The sequence below is a fragment of the Notolepis coatsorum genome (assembly GCF_963971535.1).
Source record: "Notolepis coatsorum genome assembly, chromosome: 11".
In the NCBI taxonomy this organism is placed as follows: domain Eukaryota; kingdom Metazoa; phylum Chordata; class Actinopteri; order Aulopiformes; family Paralepididae; genus Notolepis; species Notolepis coatsorum.
This window is the reverse complement of record NC_140175.1, coordinates 72,473,115-72,494,732: the sequence shown is the minus strand read 5'-3', so window position 1 is coordinate 72,494,732 and position 21,618 is coordinate 72,473,115. Positions and strand designations below refer to the sequence as shown.

Here is a 21,618-nt window from a genome sequence, read left to right as displayed (position 1 = left end):
CAAACTTGTGATGTCATCAAGTATAAAGGAGACACATTTTGTAAACGCACAGAATGTTTGTTTTCTTCTTTTTTTTTGGGCCCAAGTGAGCTTTATTCTATCGTAATGTCCTCAATGTTTCCCAATTCATTGTCTATGGAGTGGCTTCAGACATTAACCTGACATGACAGATGTGAGTTTTAGCACAAAAATGTGGGAGAGTTGTTTGTGTTCACTAATATTTTTGGCCCGTCTTAGATCATGGATCAAGAATAACATGTATGAATGAATACATTGAACATAGACCCTGTTTAAAGGGGACCTTACAGTATGTAGTCAAGATATACAGTAGTTTAATGTGAAATGAAAGCGAGAGAGACTTGACGTTTTGCTACCGACTATTTATTTTGTGGACAAACCAAGAAAAATATATGCAGCGTTTCAAATGAAACGCGATTCTTTTTTTTTTGTAAAGAAAAAGACGATCAGAATGATAATAATAATATAATACAAATCATGAATATCTATAAAACATCTGGAGTTTTCTCTACATGCTGGGGATGCCGTCCAATAGGGACGAAGAGGGGAAACGGAATCACAACATCTCGTCACAATCCACTGTTGGGGAGGGGGGGGGGGGGGGGGGGGCAGCTAGGAGGAAAAGTGAAGCAGGATTCTGTAGCCTGTTTTCCAATAAAAGGCCAAGCGGGGATAGCTACAGTAGACGATGCTTACTCATTAGCAGTTACTCAATGTCCCTCAAAATAACATTCATGTGATACTTTTGAAGTTTTTTTTTATTATTATTTAATGACTTGCCGCTTTGGGTTAAATAATTGTGCTTTCAGTTAAGGATGCAGCGATTTAACTTTTTCCCACTTGCTTATACCGATTCTGAGTACTACACATTTAAGCATCGTCCCGACAGCGAGTAGTTATCCGATCCGTTTGGTTTACTAAGCGGTACAGCGAGTACTATTCCGATCCGTTGATTTTACAGACCATTAAGACCATTAGTTTGAGGTCACTGGACAAAAACAATTGAGACAGTATACATTTTTCTCCATTTGAGACATCGAACATCTTTACATGTCAAAAATGCTGAAAATATTGCTTTGATTGACATCGCTCTTCATTATACAGTTTTAGTATTGCTGAAAAACCCGATACTAATACCCTCTAGCCTGTATCCGTATTGGTGTCTCCCCACATTCAGTCACTCACTACATGTTTTAATTGACCTATCTCAAGCCCTTTTCTTGATCATTGGTGGAGCAGTAAAAGAGGGTGGGGCTTGAGAGAGGTCAGTTGGCCCTGTCGGCCCAGACTCAGACATTAGGATACAACACACACACACAGTGAGTTTACAACCAAACACAGTGCCTATAAAGAGGCCATTTTGCAATTGCCATCATCCCCCGATTTCAAAATCAGAGCCTCTCCTTCATCTTTTCCTCCTAGGGGTGGGGGTGGGGTGGGAGGGGGGGTCATGTCCCCCCCACAAAACACCTAAACTGATACCAAAACATTTCCAGGTTCACAGCAGGCAAACAGGTCCAAATGGATCGCAATATTCATACAGATTACCAAAAAAGGAAGAGAGAAAAAAAAGGCTTTACAAAATATGACCTCACACGGTCAGTAAATGTACAAGAAATAAAAATAAAAAGAGCAGAGGGTTTCTTTTCTGTACAAATGACAAGTATCACAGAACAACAACATCGATTATTTTCCATAGCAGTTTTTTTTCTGACCGAGGGCGGATATGATGTGATGATTAAAAACAGGCCAAGTCACCTGACGAGATGTGATGTCATAGTGTGAGTCAGATTTGACAGGAAGGGTGTAGATGTAACACCATCGGGATAGGCTACAGCACTCGCTCATACAAAATGTACAAAACACCATCCTCTAACTACAAACAACACACCTTTAGCAGGAGGGGGGGGGGGGGGGCAAAATCCCACACTTCAAATGTTTTCAAATGTCTGTAAAACTAAACTTTGCTCAAGTTTACCTTACGTGGGTCTCTCTCTCTCTGTATCAACTAGTTAAGTTATATTTGGTGATTTTCCCCTCTCTCTCTCTCTCTCTCTCTCTCTCTCTCTCTCTCTCTCTCTCTCTCTCTCTCTCTCTCTCTCTCTCTATATATATATATAGGTACAGGTGGTGAGTCAAATCGAGTAGTTTGAAACCATTGGAAATTTGGCATATTTTGCCTACCCCCACCTCCCTACCTCCCTCCCTCCCTCCATCCCTCCCTCCCCCCCTCAGGTGCGTTAGATACGATACATCAGGAGTGTGTCAGCGTTCGGAGCCACGGTGGCTTTGCGTCCTCGTCACTGTGTCTGGAAGTGCTGTGGAGACGCAAACGTGACCCGCTGCTGCCCCCTTAGTCATGTGACCTCAGTCATCGACGCCGAGTGGTTCTGAGAGAGGGGGCGAGAGAGAGAAACAAAGAGGGAGAGAGAAAAAAGAGGAAGAAACAGGAATAAGGAAAAAGCAAGGAAATGGAAGAAAGGTTAGGATGGAAAGAAATGACCGGATTGCTCACTGTGTGTGTGTGTGTGTGTGTGTGTGTGTGTGTGTGCGTGTGTGTGTGTGTGTGTGTGTGTGTGTGTGTGTGTGTGTGTGTGTGTGTGTGTGTGTGTGTGTGTGTGTGTGTGTGTGTGTGTGTGTGTGTGTGCGTGCGTGCATGCGTGCGTGCGTGCATGCGTGTGTGTGTGCGTGCGTGTTTCCAGCAGAGGTGAACAGTGAAAGCAAGTAAACCTGGTGTCGAGTGTTCATAGATTTCAAAGGATTTTATACAGTGCTTTTGAGAGAAATGAGAGCGAGAGAGAGAGAGAGAAAGATTCAGTGTCCTCTCTCTTCCTCCCCTTCTCCACCTCCTCCTGTATGGACCGTCTCTGCCCGTCAGGTTCATCACAAGGTCATGGCGATACATCGATTAAAGAAAGCATCTCTCCCATTCAATTGATGTGACGTGCGGATCGGTTTAGATTGTTAAAAGATGTGCAAAACTTAAAAGATGTTCAATGGCGGGCGCCCAAGTGGCGAACCACGTAACGCGCTGCGTCGCACCACGGCCGACCAGGGTTCGATTCCCAGACCCGGCATTCTGTGCCGAATGTCTTCCCCTGCTCTGTCTCCCATTTCCTCCTCTCCCTCTCTCTCTACCGGACTGCCCGGTAGTAAAAACGCAATAAAAATCTACAAAAACATATATATAAAAAAAGAAAAAAAGATGTTCAATGATTTGAAAAGGGACAGTGTGGTAACTTATAAGTATGTGGAATAAGCACGTAATTGGGTGGTTGAGACTACATGGTCCTCATTGCCGGATGAGGACCGTGTAGACTCAACCGTTAAACTAAGAAAGAGAGATGTGTGTGGTATGTACTTCTGAGAGCAGGTGTCAGGAGTTCTGTGTGTAAGAAAGAACGTAAGAAAATAAAGAAAGAAAGAAAAAAGAAAGAAAGAAAGAAAGAAAGAAAGAAAGAAAGAAAGAAAGAAAGAAAGAAAGAAAGAAAGAAAGAAAGAAAGAAAGAAAGAAAGAAAGAAAGAAAGAAAGAAAGAAAGAAAGAAAGAAACACAACTTCATTTCCTTTTGAACCAGAAGTCGCCCTGAGCTCATACAGGTAAAGCTACTACAGTAAGCGTCGCTCCATCCGTAATTAAAAAGTGCAGAATTTGATGCGATCTGTTAGTAAACTCGTTAACAGGAATACCAGATGAGCTGAGCACCATCAGGGCCTCTGCTGGAGTTCATGTTGATACATATTAAACATGATGAAAGCTGCAAACACTTCCTACATGTAATCAGATACTGTGGCGCCTGCAGGGGAAACAGGCTTAAATGAATGAACTCACACACACTGACTCACAAGCATGAATCCACACGGTACACAAACCCCAACACACAACCATGCATCAACAAACTCCAATGTGGACACGTGCAGCACACAGTTAAACAGCCTCTCTCAGTCAGACATGAAATAACACCAAATAACCCTGCAGTATCTGCGTTCTTCTCTCTGGTGTATGCACGGATTAAAGCAAAAAAGATTCTCCTGACTGAACTTTTTTTCAGGCCAAGTCATATTCTTATTTTAACCTCCACTGTATTTTTTTTTAATAGCGTTAGCGTTTTAAGGGAGCCTACTTGTAGAGCCTACTGTCCTGACTGTGACTATAGACCCTACTGTTGTGGTTGTTGTGCCAGGCAGGGAGGCTGTGTGCTGGAGAGCGTGAATGCAAGTCTTGTGGCTAGCTTCTGATTGATGGCGAGCTAGCACCCTTTTGCCATTACTTTGAACCATGAACTAAACGGCTTGTTATCATACAAACAAGGGACTAAACACGTTTCGCAATTATGCCACAACAACAATGGACAGTCTCCTCCTCATCATATGTATATATTTACTGTTAGGATCTCTGGGTAACAGTACTGTAGATTTGCATATCGTATATGTGACAAATGTAACAGTACTATATACCTGTAAGTCATGTATGTCCCTATGTCATAAATGTCATGATGTCATGTATGTTGTGTATGTCATAAATGTCACTATGAATTGAAAATGGGGGACCCTGATGATATAAACAAGACAAACGTCTTTCTCTGGTCTGCATCCCCTTAACAATTGTGTGTATTGCTACTGGATTTACCAGATCCAGAGTGAATGAATTAATGAAAACTTTATTTAATACACAAGACCCTCTTCTTGGGACCAAGTAAGGTTTCGTCGATAATCCAATGTACAGTTACCCCCCCCCCCACCCCGCCTACCCAACCCCCACCCCACCCACCCAACCACCTTCAATGTACAGTCCCCCCACCCCACCTACCCAACCTCCTCCAATGTACAGTTTCTTCATCAAATGTATATACTCTCTTTTTTAGACTATTTTTGTATCACAAACAATACTGTATTTGTAAATCTGGTATGTCATAAATGTATAGATGTAGCAGTATTGTCTATCTGTATGTCATGTGTGTCATATATGTTATGATGAATTGAAAATGGGGGACCATGATGTAAACAAGACGAAAGTCTTTCTCTGGGCCCCGTTCCATGTACGTGGTTCAACTAAGTCGATCAACATGTCCATTATCCAGCTTCAGTTAACCCGATGTTCAAAGCCGGGATTTTCCTGTTTCACAAAGCAGGATTCAGTCTCGTTAACTCAAGCCAGACTTGAGAGTCAGGCTCAAGTCAGGCTAGATGCGCGCTCCCGTTTTAGGTGGAAAGCCAGCACGTATCGATGGCAGAGACCCTGATTCTCAACGGCATTGATTGATTAATTGATTTAAGACTTTATTGACAGATTGCAATAGGCTCAATCGCCTCGCCGACAAGTTAAATGCGTTATCTATAGGCTAATTCTAAGTCCCTCATTACCTCAATCAATCAGATTATATTTCTTTAAACTTGCCTGCTGGATTGAATAATCAAATGAGATCTTGCTAGCGAAAATAACTAGTTAACTGTTATACAGAATTACGAGACGGCTTTCTTGCCCATTGATTGATGTATAGTCAATGTTTAACTTATCTCCTATGTGGTCCAACGGGTTGTTCTTTTGACTTCCACACGGACGACCGGGGTTCAATACCCGCCTAGTCTTTTCCTTCTTTTTGCAATATAGGAATAATTCAATTTGGTGCACGTTGAGAGCTATATAAAGAATGACATCCTCAATGCATGTAGATTTATAACATTTTAACTTAAAACCAGGCTACTTTGGCGTATAATCATTAATATTATATTCAAAAAAATCATATTGGAAACACGGGGATTTGAACCCGGATCGCTAGGTTGGGAGACATGAGCGCTACCGCTGGGCCACTGTGCCAGATGGGATAGATTCATTGTTTATACATTAATGAACGAGAGACCCGTGTTTAGAATATCCCTTATTTTGAATGAAGTTTTATTTCTTTATCCTCATTTTCATTCATGTGACGTCAACGGCTCATTCAATTTCTCAAATCCGTCAAACAGCGCATCTCATCAGACATCTTAATCCCAGTTACAATTAAAATAACCACATCATGTGTACGTCGCACGAGCGAGCGCCACCGTCGCCACGGTATATATAACGTGCATTATTTAGGACAAAGTGAATTTAATATCAGCATTTTGGGTCTATTTTACATTTCAAAAGCCCCCTCTGGAAGAATGGAGCACAAAAACGTAATTCAGAATGGTATAATGCAGATCGTAGACTGTGGGAATAGTTTCAGGAAACGGGCTGTCACTTCTTTGCGGGGGCGTGGCGATAGTTCAGGCTAACTTGAACTTGAACTCTGCTTTCGAGCAGGCTCAAACTTTTGGATATGTTGTCATGGTGATTTGGGAAATCCAGGTACATGAAATCGGAAAGTCGGGATAACCGAGTTAGCCGGATAACTTTATCCGGCTAACTCGGTTATCCCGGTACATGGAACGGGGCCCTGGTCTGCATCCCCTTAACAATTGTGTGTATTGAGCTGTACTGTATTGTACCCATTCTGCAATCTGTTAATAAAATGTTCAATCAATCAATCAATATTTAACAGATTGCAGAATGGGTACAATACAGTACGGCTCAATACACACAATTGTTAACACTTTGAATGCCCATCACGACATATCTCGTGTTATCAGCCCAGCGCCTGAATGCCCATCACGACAAATATCGTTTTATTTTTTTATTAGCGATCTGAATTCATATTTCATCAACCGAGTCTACCGTTGGGAAACCATCCCCATCAGGCGCTCAGATGTGAAGAAAGCACCCACTATCGTCTCCCAGATGGTAATGCACCCTTTTGGAATGGACTCAATGAAAATGGATGAGAAAAAAAAACTCCGGAATCCACATTTTACTTCTCACGCATGTAACCGGAGATGATCCCAGTCATTGTGGAGCCTCAGGAATGCGTGGAATATGTGTTTACAGTACGTTGCATTGGATCAATAAAAGGATCGATTTTTGGAATGGCGATCAGGAATTGGAATAATCTTTTTGGATACCATCTGATCTCAGGTAAGGAATCTATTTTACCAGTCTTAGGATAATCAGACCTGTTTTCACGGAGATATAAGCTTTTCCCCTATGTGTGATATGGCTGTTTGACTGTGCGAGCGATCAGGAACTAAGAGAATCGATTTCAGCTTGCGGCACCAGCGTGCATACGTACACATATACTATCGATAATCTAGCGTTTATTTGAAAACGATTCATAAATAGGCCGTTACAGGGCGTTTATCACGGAATCTTTTTTTCCCCTTGAAAACGAGGGCTTTTCAAAATGCTATAAAACGGAAATGAACGGATAAAAAAACAATCCGCTTCGACAATGTTGACTGGAAAATGAGTCATTGATAAGCGACGGGCAGATTAGACACATAGCCATAATTTAAAACATAGATTAGACAATATTACCGCTAACATTGAAGTGGATGGTGGGCATTCAAGCACTAAATGTGCGCCCCCTGCTGGGCACTGAAAGTGTTAAGGGGTTGCAGACCAGAGAAAGACGTTTGTCTTGTTTACATCAGGGTCCCCCATTTTCAATTCATAGTGACATTTATGACATACACAACATACATGACATCATGACATTTATGGCATAGGGACATACATGACATACTACAGGTATATAGTAATGTTACATTTGTGACATATACGATATGCAAATATACAGTAATGTTACCCATAGATCCTGACAGAGTATATACATATGATGGGGAGGAGACTGTACATTAGGAGGGGGTGGGTGGGAGAGAAATATACATACGGTGGGGAGAGAATATATACATATAGTGGGGAGGAGACTGTACATTAGGAGGGGGTGGGTGGGTGGGAGAAAAAAGATACATACGGTGGGGAGAGAATATACAGTGGGGAGGAGACTGTCTACACAGATACACCTGTGTGATGTTGCTATGGAGTTAAGCTAATAAAGGATACTCACAACAACAGGGGACTCACGTATTTGAACTGTGAAGTAACACGACAATGACAAATGTGTTGTTTCTGTTTTTCTTTTTGACATATTTGCGGAACACGGAACAAGTTAACTCACCACTACAGCCCCCAGTAGCCTAGCCAGTCTCTTGAAACACCGCTATCTTCAAACTTCCATTCCTCTCGAAACTTTCTTTTGTTGGATGGTGCCGCTCATCCTTTTCGTCTGACAAAACCGCAGTGGTTTTTCTTTTTAGTGGCCGGCTTACTCCTTCCATTTAACCGACGCTATTAAGCTAACGTTAGCTAATCGGTATAGCAGCGTTACGGTGCAAGCAGGTGGTGGATGTGACGTCGGTAAACAAGGAGAGTTGACGCGCGATGCTGCAAAAAAGGCGACTGTCGTAAAACCAAAACACACCGCAGTTTTAATAATTTTACATGACTATTTTGTTACCCGCCATGTGGCGGACAGACATCTCAGACCTCGCAAATGTGACTCGCCCAATAGCCTCCAGCTGCAACCGCGGAGCGAGCAGCGTAATCCTGTCTCTCGAGTCGCTGAGTCCTGCCATTATTGCTCCGCAGCTCGCCAATGACTGCTTGGCGCGGCCGTGATAGAAAATAAATGCCCTTTTTCATGATATTTGACACCTCTGATTGGCTCAATTTAGTTTCAATCTGTATGCATCTACAAATCATATTATACCAGGTAGCCAATTCCGTCAGACTCCGAATCAAATTGACGGAACTCCGAATCAAATTGACGGAAATCCGTCTGGAGACGGAACGCTTTAATGCCTGTGTATGTGACTTGCACAATCTTTACAGGTAAAACAGTCAACAAAATGTTGAACTTGCACCTTTTTAGACCATTAACGATCATAACAATCTCTGAACTGAACAATGGGCTTGTCAGCTTTAGTTGTCAGAGCAAAATATCTTACTTTTATGACTCATATGAGTGATCTCTCAAAAGTCGTTGTTCCTTCATTTTGTAGACAAGCACTCAAAATCAGCAAACACAATAATTTGATAGGAATACACAAATGAACCACATATCTGTGAAATAAACAACATTTGGAAGATCCATCTTGATATGTTTCAAATTTGAGTCTGCTATGTTTCCTCTCCATTTGAAAATGTCAAGATATTCCTTTAAGGATAGGGGTCAGTAGTTAGCGCAGCTGTTCTGAGAGGCCCTCTACACAGGATAAAGTAATGTAGGGTTAAACTTTGGGGGCTAGGGTTAGGGTACTTATTCTGAGGGGCCCTCTACACAGGATAAAGTAATGTAGGGTTAGACTTCAGGGGCTAGGGTCAAAGGTCAGGATACCTGTGCGCTGAGGGTCTCCAGGGGGCTCTCTACACGGGGGAAGGTCATCAGAGGGAGGCCGCGGTAGTCCTCCGTCTTCTGTTTGGCCGCCGTGCTGTGGACGCCTTTGAAGTTGTTCACCACACATATACCCTGGAAGACAGAATGTCAACATTTAACTACACGCCAACATTATGGGAAATGTGTTTTCCCCTCTGTGCGTTCAGTAGAAGGCAATGCGGCTACAAGCTAGCCTAGCTTGGCACAAATGAATGGATGTGGATACGGACCACTAGCCTAGCTTAAAACTCCTGGAGGTGTTTTGGTTTTCCGCATCCACTTGTAAAAGTAAAAAAAAAATTATTCCGGGGCTATGAAATGTTCCGTTTCGTCCTCTTCATCACTCGTACTATCATTTGTTGCCATCTTCTGTAGCTTGTCACTCTGACTGTCTATTCTTCTGATATAGCAGGTGTTTAAAGGTCCCCTATATTATAAATGGCCTTTTCCAGTGGTTTGCATTGTTTTCTAGCAATGTGGGGTTGTACCAACACTGACTAGGTGTGAAATTCTCATTCAGGCACATTCCTCCAGTTCAGCTGAGACAAGATCCTCCCCCACTAAACCAAGCCATTCTGAATTTACGTCAATCTGTGACGTGTAAGAATAGTGATCTGCGTAACCTCAGCTCCTTCTGTGGTTGTAGCCACCGCCCACAATCAACAATTCGAGGAAGTTAGTGTAACATTGAAGTTATGACCAAAACGGAGCGAGTGGAAATAATGCGGAAGCGGTTTCCCTGTCAGACACTTGCACTTCCTCAAAAGAGAGAAAAAGAGAGAGTGAGAGAGGGAGCGACAGATAGAGAGAGGAAGAGAGAGAGAGGCTCATATGGTGCGAGTCTCGGAGCGATCTCTCCTCAGCTCTCTCCCCCTGCTTTTTACACACACTCGTGACTCGAGCACACACACGCGTCGCGCTCTGTGCTCTTGTCTCTCTCTCTATCTCTCTCTCCCTCTATCTGTCTCTACCTCTCTCTATCTCTCTCCTCTCTCTCTCTCTCTCTCTCTCTCTCTCTCTCTCTCTCTCCTCCCCAAATGTATCTGCCAGTGCAGGTGGGTGACTGTCACTCAAAGCGCATTGCGAGTATGGGCAGAGCCCAGCCAAAAACAGCTTGGATTTTGTAAAGGGAGAAAGTGGTGCACCAAAGTACTTGATGAAAAAAACCTTACAGATGTGTTCCATATACTCACAGGAATTATGTAAAATTGCCCAAATAGTGAAAGAAATAGCAAAATAGTTCCCCTTTAATCAAAGATCCCCGCTTTCTAGTCTTGCACAAGGACCAATCAACATGGGTATGGGCGGGTTAATTTTCCATTGATGGGGATTTGATTGGCTGTTTTTAAATAAAGTGCGGCCGCAGGATTAATAATGTTAACGTTAGTTCGGCCAGAGAAACAAATATACTAATTAAAATAGTTGGACCTGCAAGATTTGTACTTTGTAGGTCTTCATTTTAAATGTAAGGAGTAAAAAGTATGTTTTTTTTCTCTGAAATGTAATTGAGTAAAAGTACAAGTATACAAACCTATTAATACTCCTCTAGTATTTAAGTATTGTAACGAAGTACAATTATTCAAGTACTTTACACCCCCGGTGTAGTGTGATGTGTGCCTGGTGCCAGTGTATGGCAGCCATTGAGTCTACGTGCTACACAGTGGTGGTGAAGGAGGCAATTTCCACCCTACATTGTAAAGTGCTTTGAGTGTCTAGAAAATCACTATATAAATACGATGATCATTCATTCATTCACACCAATATGGTGCAATGCCACAGCTCATTGCCCATGGTTGTAATTTAATGATAATGACCTGTGACCTGTGATTACAATCACCTGTCACTTACCTACCTAAGATGCATGTGATGGAATACTATGAATACATCCACATGAATTCTGTACAACGCAAGCATTAAGGGGACTGCTTGCTCAATCTCGTTATTATTCAGACACATTCAGTCAATTTGTATGACTGAACATCCACTTCTGTGCCTTGTAACCCAGAAACAATAGAAATTAGTTTGCTACACAATCTGCGGTGCCACACAGCTGGTGACAAAGCTCCGTGAGAATAAATTGAGCAGCCTGGGAGATTAGCTGGGGATACTGTATGGGCATATTTTACGGTTCAGATCGGTCATCATGACTATAAAATAAAGCTCATCTGGGGTTAAAAGCTCAATGAAACGAGTCCCCGACGTTGGTCTCCAATTCAGAGTTAATGGAGCAGCCCCAGGCTGTAGGGCCCAACATCTTGATGACATGGCGGATTAGTCTCTGGTTCTCTCATTTCTAGCTGATGGGAGGGAGGTGTTCATGTTCACAAATATTGATTCAACAGAACGACACCCAGGAATAACGTGATTCATAAATTCAGTAGTATTTCCGTTTACTATAATCTTTTATATAAAACAATGTTATCCTTTTTTATTTCCACACTGAGTAATGTTAAAGTGGCAAATGGACTGCATTTATATAGCTTTTTTATCCAAAGCGCTTTACAACTTATGCCACACATTCACACACCGACAGTGGAGGCGACCATGCAAGGTGCCGACCTGCTCCTTGGGAGCAGTTAGTGTCTCAACATGTTGCCAACTAATTTAAACATGAAACCAGCCACAATTTCAAAACAGGAAATCGTGGGTAGAGGGTCCAAGGCCGGATGGATGGATGGATGGATGGATGGATGGATGGATCTCTCTCTCTCTCTCTCTCTCTCTCTCTCTCTCTCTCTCTCTCTCTCTCTCTCTCTCTCTCCTCTGCTGAGCAACCACAGCTTTCTGCTGAAACCACTGGGCACATTTGAAAACTCAGCATCAACGATAGCCTTTTTTCTTTTTTTCAAGGCCGTTTGTATTCCAGTGGGAGCCAGCTGCCTCAGGTTAAGTGTCTTTGATCACAGGTCACTGACATCATCAGCACTGAAATGTTGAGGTCGAGAGCAGGGTGGGGGTTATGGATCTTGCATTTAAAGGCCCAATCCGTAATCCAAATGTAAGCGAATATGTAGCCCCACATGGAGACATGTTTTAATTCAGTAGATCATTGACTGAGCTCTTGAATCATGACTAACAATATAGATAACGGGTAAATATGAGTTTTGGATTGTATTTGCTATATAGCAGACTCTAAGAGGCTGCTTACTTTGGTACAATAACATCAATAGTTGTGATCACTGCAGTCGACCAGACCTTGGTTAACGAAGTTCCAAAGAGCAAATTTTCCCACTACAAAGCAATCTGTTCAAGACTGTATGTGAATATACCCCACATCTACATGCTCCCAAGATAAATAAATAAATGATTACACACTTGAATTAGAGCTTTAAATCAATAGGACAGATCAGTATAGCTTCCTCAGCACTGGAGCTAACGCTGAGAGCATGGCTACAGTACATTCTGATCATCACAACCCACACCCTGCTGAGAGCATGGCTACAGTATACATTCTGATCATCACAACCCACACCCTGCTGAGAGCATGGCTACAGTATACATTCTGATCATCACAACCCACACCCTGCTGAGAGCATGGCTACAGTATACATTCTGATCATCACAACCCACACCCTGCATAGTGTCTGTGTATCATCACAACCCACACCCTGCAGAGGTATATACAGTGATGCAGTGGTCATAGGACAGGGTTGCACGCCGTTCCACCTCTTTGAGCAGGAGCACGCGCACGCACATGCGTTAAATGATATACTGAATTATGTTTCTTTTTTGTATTTTATTGTTTTGTGTAAATAGTAGTGCTGTCAGGCGATTAAAAAAGATTATCGAATTAATTACAGGATTTGTAATTAATTAATCTAATTAATCGCATTTTAATCGCATAACCATTTTAGGCCTGATATTCTATATTCTATAATCATATTTCAAATGGCATGTGTCCGGATGGCAGAATTCAGTACTGTATCTACAAAACCTTCTGTTTAATCATCTTCCATTTATTCATTTGCTTAGATTTTTCAGGTCTGGTCAATTTTAGCATGGTATTATGCACAGTCAAATATAAAAAGAATTTAATTGATATTCTCATTTGGTTCATTACAATTTACTCAAGCCTAGTAACAGACAGTATTTTTGACACTGGGAATACATTCCCTGAGATCCATAGATGTCCCTAGAATCAGATACCAAGAACATGCAAATGGACCATATTAAAAAAAAGTCTGTAAATGTGTATTATACGTTCTTATGGAATGAATGAGATTTAAAAATATAAAAATAAAAATAAACAATTTAAATAAATTTTGAGTAAATTTTCATAACCCGATAATTTGCTGTGTAATTAATTAATCGAATTAACGCGATAAACTGACAGCCCTAGTAAATAGTGTAATGCAATGTAAATAGTGTAATGTAATGTAAAAAGGGTAGGCCATTATAAGCCTCGGCTTCAGCCTACACCTTTTCGGTCATTTTTTCTTTTTTCTTTTTTTTTGAAGTTCTACTACTATGCTTTGTAAAAAAAGACTGAAATTAAATCATTCATTCATTCATTCATTCAAGTACCCACCTGGCTACTTTGCATAACAATAGCTCAGGGCCCTGTTCCTCGAGTTAGCCGGATCATTTTCAGGATAACTTGACTTAAGCTAGACCCGTCGCCCGTCGGTTCCCCGACGCGCGATTGTCTAAATCACTATGGCAGATCAAAAAGTTTGAACTTGCTCCAGCGCAGGGTTAAGTTCAGTTAGCTGGATAACCTGCATGGCCACGCCCTTGCAATGAAATGCCAGCTCCCTTCCTGAAATAATTCTCACAGTCTAGATCCCATTCTGCATTATGTTTTTGTGCTTCGTTTTTCTAGAGGGGGCTTTTGAAATGTAAAATAATAGACCTAAAATTCGGACAATAAATCATATTCAGCCTATGGATTTACTTTGTACTAAATAATGCACGTCATAGTTATACGGATACGGTGCTCGCGATCGCGACACACACTATGTGGTTATTTTAATAACGCGGAGCATTGCAAATGTGAATCCCGCAGGGATATTTTTTATGAATGAAACCTATCGGGCGTTTGGCTCTGATTAGTTTCATATTCTTCGCTGTGTATTTGCTTAACGGAGCGCCCGGATTGTGTTTCATTCAAGCATAAATTGAAGCGTCTTTATACGCGTGGATTGTGGATATGAATTACGAGGGATCTGAATCTGTGGATTGTTGAATTGTATCACTGTCACTCACACGTTATTGTGATATTGTAACTGGGTTTAAAATATATGAGCAGATGCGCTGTTTGGCGGATTTGATGACGTGACTTGATAAATTGAATGAGCCTTTGACGTTTTGATGAATGAATTTGAGAAAATGCATGTGTCTGTTCAAGCACTGTTATCTGATGATGAACATGAGGTGTCACTGGTATAAACCAAAGGTTAATCAATTCAATGCATGTATGGATGATGTCCGAAACAGATTCAAACCTGATTAATAGTGAAACTGTATAGCCTCCCTCCAAGCCTCTCTGACTTCAGGGGGTCGCGCCTTGAAAACTTTGGGAACCATGTGTTTATAGTACAGATACCTAAGCCGAGCGCATACAGTACAGATATCCTCATAATATAATTCGTATCAATTAGATACTCTTTGGGCTTGTTTTGATCTACTTATTCTGAAAGAGTTGAACTCATTATTTTCGCTAGCAAGATCTCATTCTATTATTTATTCCATTGAGCCTACTGCCAGCAGGCACATTTAAAGAAATATAATCTGATTGATTGGGGTAATGAGGGATTTAAAATTAGCCTATATATTATGCATTTAACTTGTCGGCAAGGCTATTGAGCCGTACTGTATTGTACCCATTCTGCAATCTGTTAATAAAGTTTTCAATCAATCAATCAATGCCGTTAGAAAATCAGGATTTCTGTGATCGACACCTGCTGTCTTTTCAGGTGAGGCGGCCGTGCGCAATTATCCTGAGTATCAAGTCTGGTTCGAATTAACGAGACTGAATCAGCGTTCGAGGAACAGGGAAAGCCTGGATTCAAACATCGGGTTAATTGAATCTGGATAATGCGACTTTTGATCGACTTAGTTGAACCAGGTACGGGGAATAGGGCCCAGGTGTGTTCAGGTGTGTTCAAAAGCTACAGTTGGACCATTCAACACAAAACCTGTGAATGAAGTGTTACATTCCATTCCTAGAGGCAATTAGGCATCATCTTTATTCGCGAGGGAACAATTATGCGCATGCGCGGGAGCACGTGGCGTCATTAAAACACAGTGCAACCCCTTATGAAATCACCACTGCACCACTGGGTATATACGTATCATCACAACCCACAGCCTGCAGAGTGTCTGTGTATCATCACAACCCACAGCCTGCAGAGTGTCTGTGTATCATCACAACCCACAGCCTGCAGAGTGTCTGTGTATCATCACAACCCACAGCCTGCAGAGTGTCTGTGTATCATCACAACCCACATCCTGCAGAGTGTCTGTGTATTAGGGATGCACCGAATATTCGGCCACCGAAAATTATCTGCCGAAAATTGTAAATTTTGTCCAGTAAGACTTGAAAAGAGATATTATTTTCTATATATTATCTACTGGCCTAGATCTTTATGCAGTTTTAAAGCACCTTGGCTTTGTTCTGAATGCACTTTGTTGTAGTTATCCTACAGAGAAAAGAAAATGCACTTGACTTCAATGCACATTTTGCACAAAGAGAAAATGTTTAAATTGTACAATCTTTCAGCAGTCAGTCTGGAATTAATGTATGCTTTCAAAAGTGCTGAATAAATGTTTTATGGACCCATAATAGTGATTATTAATATTATTTAAGTTAAGTTTTGCCATAATCAAGTCTTTTGCCATAATCAGGTAGCTGAACAACATTGGTAAAAAATAAATACATTATATTATTTATATGAATAATTTTCGGGCTTTCGGCCAACTGTTTCCTATTTTCGGTATTCGGTTTCGGCCAAGAATTTCCCATTCTGTGCATCCCTACTGTGTATCATCACAACCCACACCCTGCAGAGGTATATTTTAGTAGGCGGTGAACAAATATGACCAGAGAGCAAAAATTCTGCACAAATGTTTATCTCTTATAAGTTTAATATATATCTGAGCGGTAGTATCACACATACAGGTCTCTGTATGGTAATAAGATACAAAACCCTTCACTGGGGCTTACTCATGTAGATGTGTACAATCCTGTGCCCAAACGTTTATCTCTGTATTTCATTATAATATGTATATATATTAAGGCTGTCAAGGTTAACGCGTCATTAACGTGTTAACGCACAATTCTGATTAACGTTTTAGAAGGATAATAATACACTCAGGTGTATTATTGATACTCTCATTGATACTATGTTTGTTTCTGACTCAAAGTGTGTGTGTGTGTGTGTGTGTGTGTGTGTGTGTGTGTGTGTGTGTGTGTGTGTGTGTGTGTGTGTGTGTGTGTGTGTGTGTGTGTGTGTGTGTGTGTGTGTGCGTGCGTGCGTGTGTGTGAGAGAGAGATAGAGAGAGAGAGAGGGGGGGGGGGTGAGAGTTATGAGGAAGGGGCAAGAGAGAAAGAGAGCTGGGAGAGTGTGTGTGAGGGAGAGAGAGAGAGAGAGAGAGAGAGAGAGAGAGAGAGAGAGAGAGAGAGAGAGAGAGAGAGAGAGCGAGAGAGAGAGGGTGGGGGGTGAGTCCTCAGCCCTTGTGTGGGTGAATGTAACAAGTTCCTAACGTTTTCTTCCCCTATTATTTCATGCACACTTTATTCATTGTTTTAAATGATTATTTTATTTTAAGTTATTTTGTGCATCACTTGAATTTGATGCAAATTTGCAATGCATGAGGGTCATCCTTTCGTGTTAAATAGCTGCATAAAGCAAGCATTTGTTGACTCTCATGTTGATAAGAGTATTAAAACTTGAAAAATAGCCGTTTAAGATAGATACAAAAAAATATATATATTAAAAAAATGGGATTAGGGGAGCTCCCGTAGCTCACCGCATATCTCGGCGCTATTTTTGCGTCGGGGAAAACCGTGCTCGTCACGGATCTGGGGGACACGAGTTTGATTCCCGGACCCGCCGTCATTTCTCGTTTCTCAATGTCTTCCCCTGCTCTACATCCCATTTCAACCTGTTTCTGTCGGTCATGCTTGACCAGAAAAGCGATAAACGCTAAAAAATTAAGTAAAAGAAAAATTTAATGGGATTAATTTGCGATTAATCGCGAGTTAACTATGGACAATCATGCGATTAATCAGATTAAATATTTTAATCGATTGACAGCACTAATATATATATATATATATATATATATATATATATATATATATATATATATATATATATATATATATATATATATATATATATATATATATATATATATATATGTATATTAGTGCTGTCAATAGATAAAATAAATTAACTAATTAATTTTCTGTAATTAATCTAGATAAAGAAATCGCATTTTTCTATTTAAGACCGAAGCTTGTAACAGATATTTACTTGAGTAAAATCATGGAATTAATGTAGAATCAACACAAATAAAGTATATTTAGATTCAAAGACTATTTTAATAGCTTTCTTTGATCTTTGAATACAGTTTCTGTCCTGTGAAATACAAATGTTCAACAAAACCATCAACATTGACGCAGCTTTAAAGACCTCTTTCTTATATCCGTGGCGCTAACAGAAATAAAAACAACCCAGGCCTATGTTAAAGTGCAGATTGGCTTAGAGGACGATAATGTCTTGTATGAACTACCAGTAATATAAATCATATTAACAACCAAAATGTGTTCCATCTTCATGTCAGATGATTTTCAAAAAGGTGCATGAATCAATGCAAAAAAAGAACAAACAAATATACTGCTGAAAGTTCAGAACATTGAAAATGTTTCACTCCATAGATTAATCTAGATTTTTCTTAATGCTTTAAATCATTTAAATTAGTCTCCAAAGTTAAAGCATTAACTTTGACAGCCCTAATATATATATATTTATTTACCTCTGTACATTATCAACCGTGCTGTTGAGTTGACAACAGTGCCACATCCCCCCAGGTATTACAAAGTACTCTCTTAACTATCTCTTATCAAACAGTCAGTGTTTTGAACGGTACACAACACTAGAAAAGCACAATAGAGAGAGAGGCCTTTCTTTTTATAAAGCCCATTAACAGTTGCTATGTGCAAAAGAAACATATCAACAAATATCTTGCCATGCTTTTCCAACGTTACACCTACTCTGCACCACTGCACAGTGGGGCGTCAGTGAATCAGGAGGTAGAGCGGTCATCTGGTAATCAGAAGGTCCCTGGTTTTATTCCCCGGGTTTGAGTGTCCTTGAGCAAGATACTTAACCCCCCTAACTGCTCCCAATGTGTGAGTGAATGGGTGAATGTGAGGCATACTGTGAGTTTGAACGTGCTTTGGATAAAAGCGTTATATAAATATATATAATATATAAATGCAGTCCATTTAACATGCAACATCCACTTCTTGAAAGTGGTTAGCGGTTACAGGCAGCCATGTTGAGTAAAAAGAGAACTATACACAAACATCCCGCGCGAGGCCCTCCAGGAAAACTTGGTGACAACATGACATCGTCCCCCTGTGGGTGAAGTGTCCTTCACAAGGTCCCTGCGGACTGATTGGAATCTAGTCCGGGACCACTCCAATCAGTGTTCCCCTCACCTCTCCTCTGTCCATCATTCCATCTTCCTCCACTTAGCTTTCACCCCCGCCCCCCCAATCCTCCCTCCCCCACTGAGCAAATGCAGAACGGCCGCCATGCGTTCCAGTCGCCACATTATCAACAGCTGTTCAGTCTCTCCAATTTATCTCCTACTCCTGCACTCCTCCTTCCTCCCTTCATCCTCCCCTCTCTCCTCTCCACTATCCCCTCCCCCTTTCCATTATCCAACCTCTCTATTCTCCTCTCCCTCCCTCTCATCTCCTGACCAGTAAGTAATCCATACACCGGGCCAGAGCCACGTGTCTCCCATCCCTCCCCTCCCGTTCCCCATCCCTCCCTCTCCTGACCAGTAAGTGACCCTGTCACCACAATACAACACCACGTCTTCCTCTTCTCTTCTCTTCCACCAACATCCCTATTATCCCCTTCCTCCATTCTTATTCTTCTCTTTCTCCTCCTCCTCTCCTAATCTATCCTCACATCACCGGGAACGGATCAGAAGGCTGATCTCTGGATAAATCCGGAACGCCCTCCTCTATCCACTCCCTCTTCTCCTTTCGTTCTGCTCTCATCCCCTCCTCCCTCTTCTCTCCCTTTGTTCTGCTCTCCTCCCCTCCTCCCTCTTCTCTCCCTTCGTTCTGCTCTCCTCCCCTCCTCCCTCTTCTCTCCCTTCGTTCTGCTCCCCTCCTCCCTGCTACCTCATTCCTCACCTGACACAGAGCAGCAGCTGATCCCAGGATTCATTTACAAACACTTCAGTCAATCAGTCCCTTGGTTCTCCTCCCCCCTCTCTCTCCTTCCCCCAAACCGTAACCATCTAACCTTCCACACCCAGTCACATCATGACACTATCTCCTCTCTCGTCCTCCCCTCATCTTCTCTTCCTCTCCTTTATTTCCTCACCCCCCACCACACTGTCTCTTTTTTTATTGTGTTATCCTGATAGCTAGAATGCTACACACTGGTATATTGTATTCAAAATGATGAATAGCACTGACTCAGTCAGTCAGTCAGTCAGTCATCTCCTCACCAGAAACAGAGCAACGGCAGACCCCAGGATGAAGCCGGCTACTACGTCGGAACAGTGGTTGCGGTACTCGGAGACGCGGTTGAGGCCGCGAGGAAGGCAGCGCAGAGGGTGCCCAGGCACAGCACGGGCTTGGCCAGGCGGCTAGACTTGGTCTTGATGGTGCTGGTGATGTACATCTGAAAGAGAGGAGAGATAGAGCGAGAGCGCGCGCGAGAGAGAGAGAGAGAGAGAGAGAGGAGAGAGAGAGAGAGGAGAGAGAGAGAGAGAGAGCGTGCGAGAGAGAGAGAGAGAGAGAGAGAGAGAGAGAGAGAGAGAGAGAGAAAGAGAGAGAGAAAGAGAGAGAGAGAGAGAGAGAGAGGTAGAGATGACCTGCACCAAGCTGGACATTGTTCTGAATAAGTACATGGACAGAATACTTCAACACATTAAGAATGTTTTATGTGTAACACAATGATGAAAATATGTGTCGTCCCCAAAAACAACACACATGAACTGATTATCTGCCAACAACGATTATATACGTGTTTGTCCGCCCAATCGTTGAACGCCAACCAATCGATATTTTTATTCATATTCATCCAGGGACCTTGGCGTTACCATAGGGAATGAGATCGCAAAAGTCCAATACCGCCGCCTGGTGGGATGCGGCCGGTATTGCACATCCTTTGAAACTCTGTGTATTCGGCTGTGCGTCGATTATATTGGTCCGGGCGGACTTTTCTAGTAACCTAGACTTAGGGCTTCACCCGATCGCATTGAATCGTTTTCGGGACCCCCGATTCATTATGCTGTGGTGGGTTATGTCGTGGGCCAAATGGACATACAATCTACCAAATGGCAATCAAATTATTGGAATATTCTTTTTGGAATCCCACCGGCCACAGGTAAGAGAAATTTAACATAAATTTCAGCTTGATTGTGCCTTGTTTTCATAGCCATCGCCCTGATCAGCGTATGTTGTTGTACTAACGAATGGCGTTATTGACAATAAATTTATCAGAACCGACCCCCCCCCCCCCCCCCCCCCCCCTTTCTTTTTTTAAAACTTTGACCAGTCAGCTGGTTCTTTTAGCGTTTATCGCTTTTTCTGGTCAAGCATGACCGACAGAAACAGGTTGAATGGGGTATAGATCGGGGGAAAGAGAATGAGTTAAAGATCCCCTCCAGGTGTATTTCAAACCCATAAAATGTTCTGTATTGAATAGCATTTGTATGCATGTTCTTTTCACCATACTGTTCAATACACTACTGAAAATGGCTTATCAGCATCTCTACACCTTTACCCTCATAGAGAATGCAACGATCTATCAATATGCAAATTGGCAACATGCACACATTGATATTGACCAGGAGTTCCAAGTCAGCAGCTTATATTCTTTCAAGACATGTCAATACCTACTCGCTGTCCGTGCTGAAACAACATGTCAACTGTCAAGTTATCACATATTGCACCATGACAGGTTCAACTTACACATGCAACTCGGATTTCAGAGAAGTACAGAGAAGCTATCCTCTGCAGGGGAAGAATGTGAAAAATGCACTCGGTGACAAGTTCTGCATAAATTAACAATCTGTATATTCAAAGCCACACCTCCAAGAGGAGTTAT

General features: G+C 41.8%; 1 protein-coding gene across 1 annotated transcript in view; it reads right to left on the bottom strand.

The window, feature by feature from the left end:
- Positions 1-2,375: 2,375 nt before the first annotated feature.
- Positions 2,376-21,618, bottom strand: part of LOC311237151 (phospholipid phosphatase-related protein type 1-like) — a gene marked incomplete at both ends in the record, with an annotated part of 73,657 nt that continues 54,414 nt past the window's right edge. Inside the window, 4 exon segments of the mRNA XM_084324957.1 lie at positions 2,376-2,408; positions 9,272-9,403; positions 20,012-20,100; positions 20,103-20,187. Of these exon segments, the coding sequence (XP_084181083.1) occupies positions 2,376-2,408; positions 9,272-9,403; positions 20,012-20,100; positions 20,103-20,187 (339 nt within the window).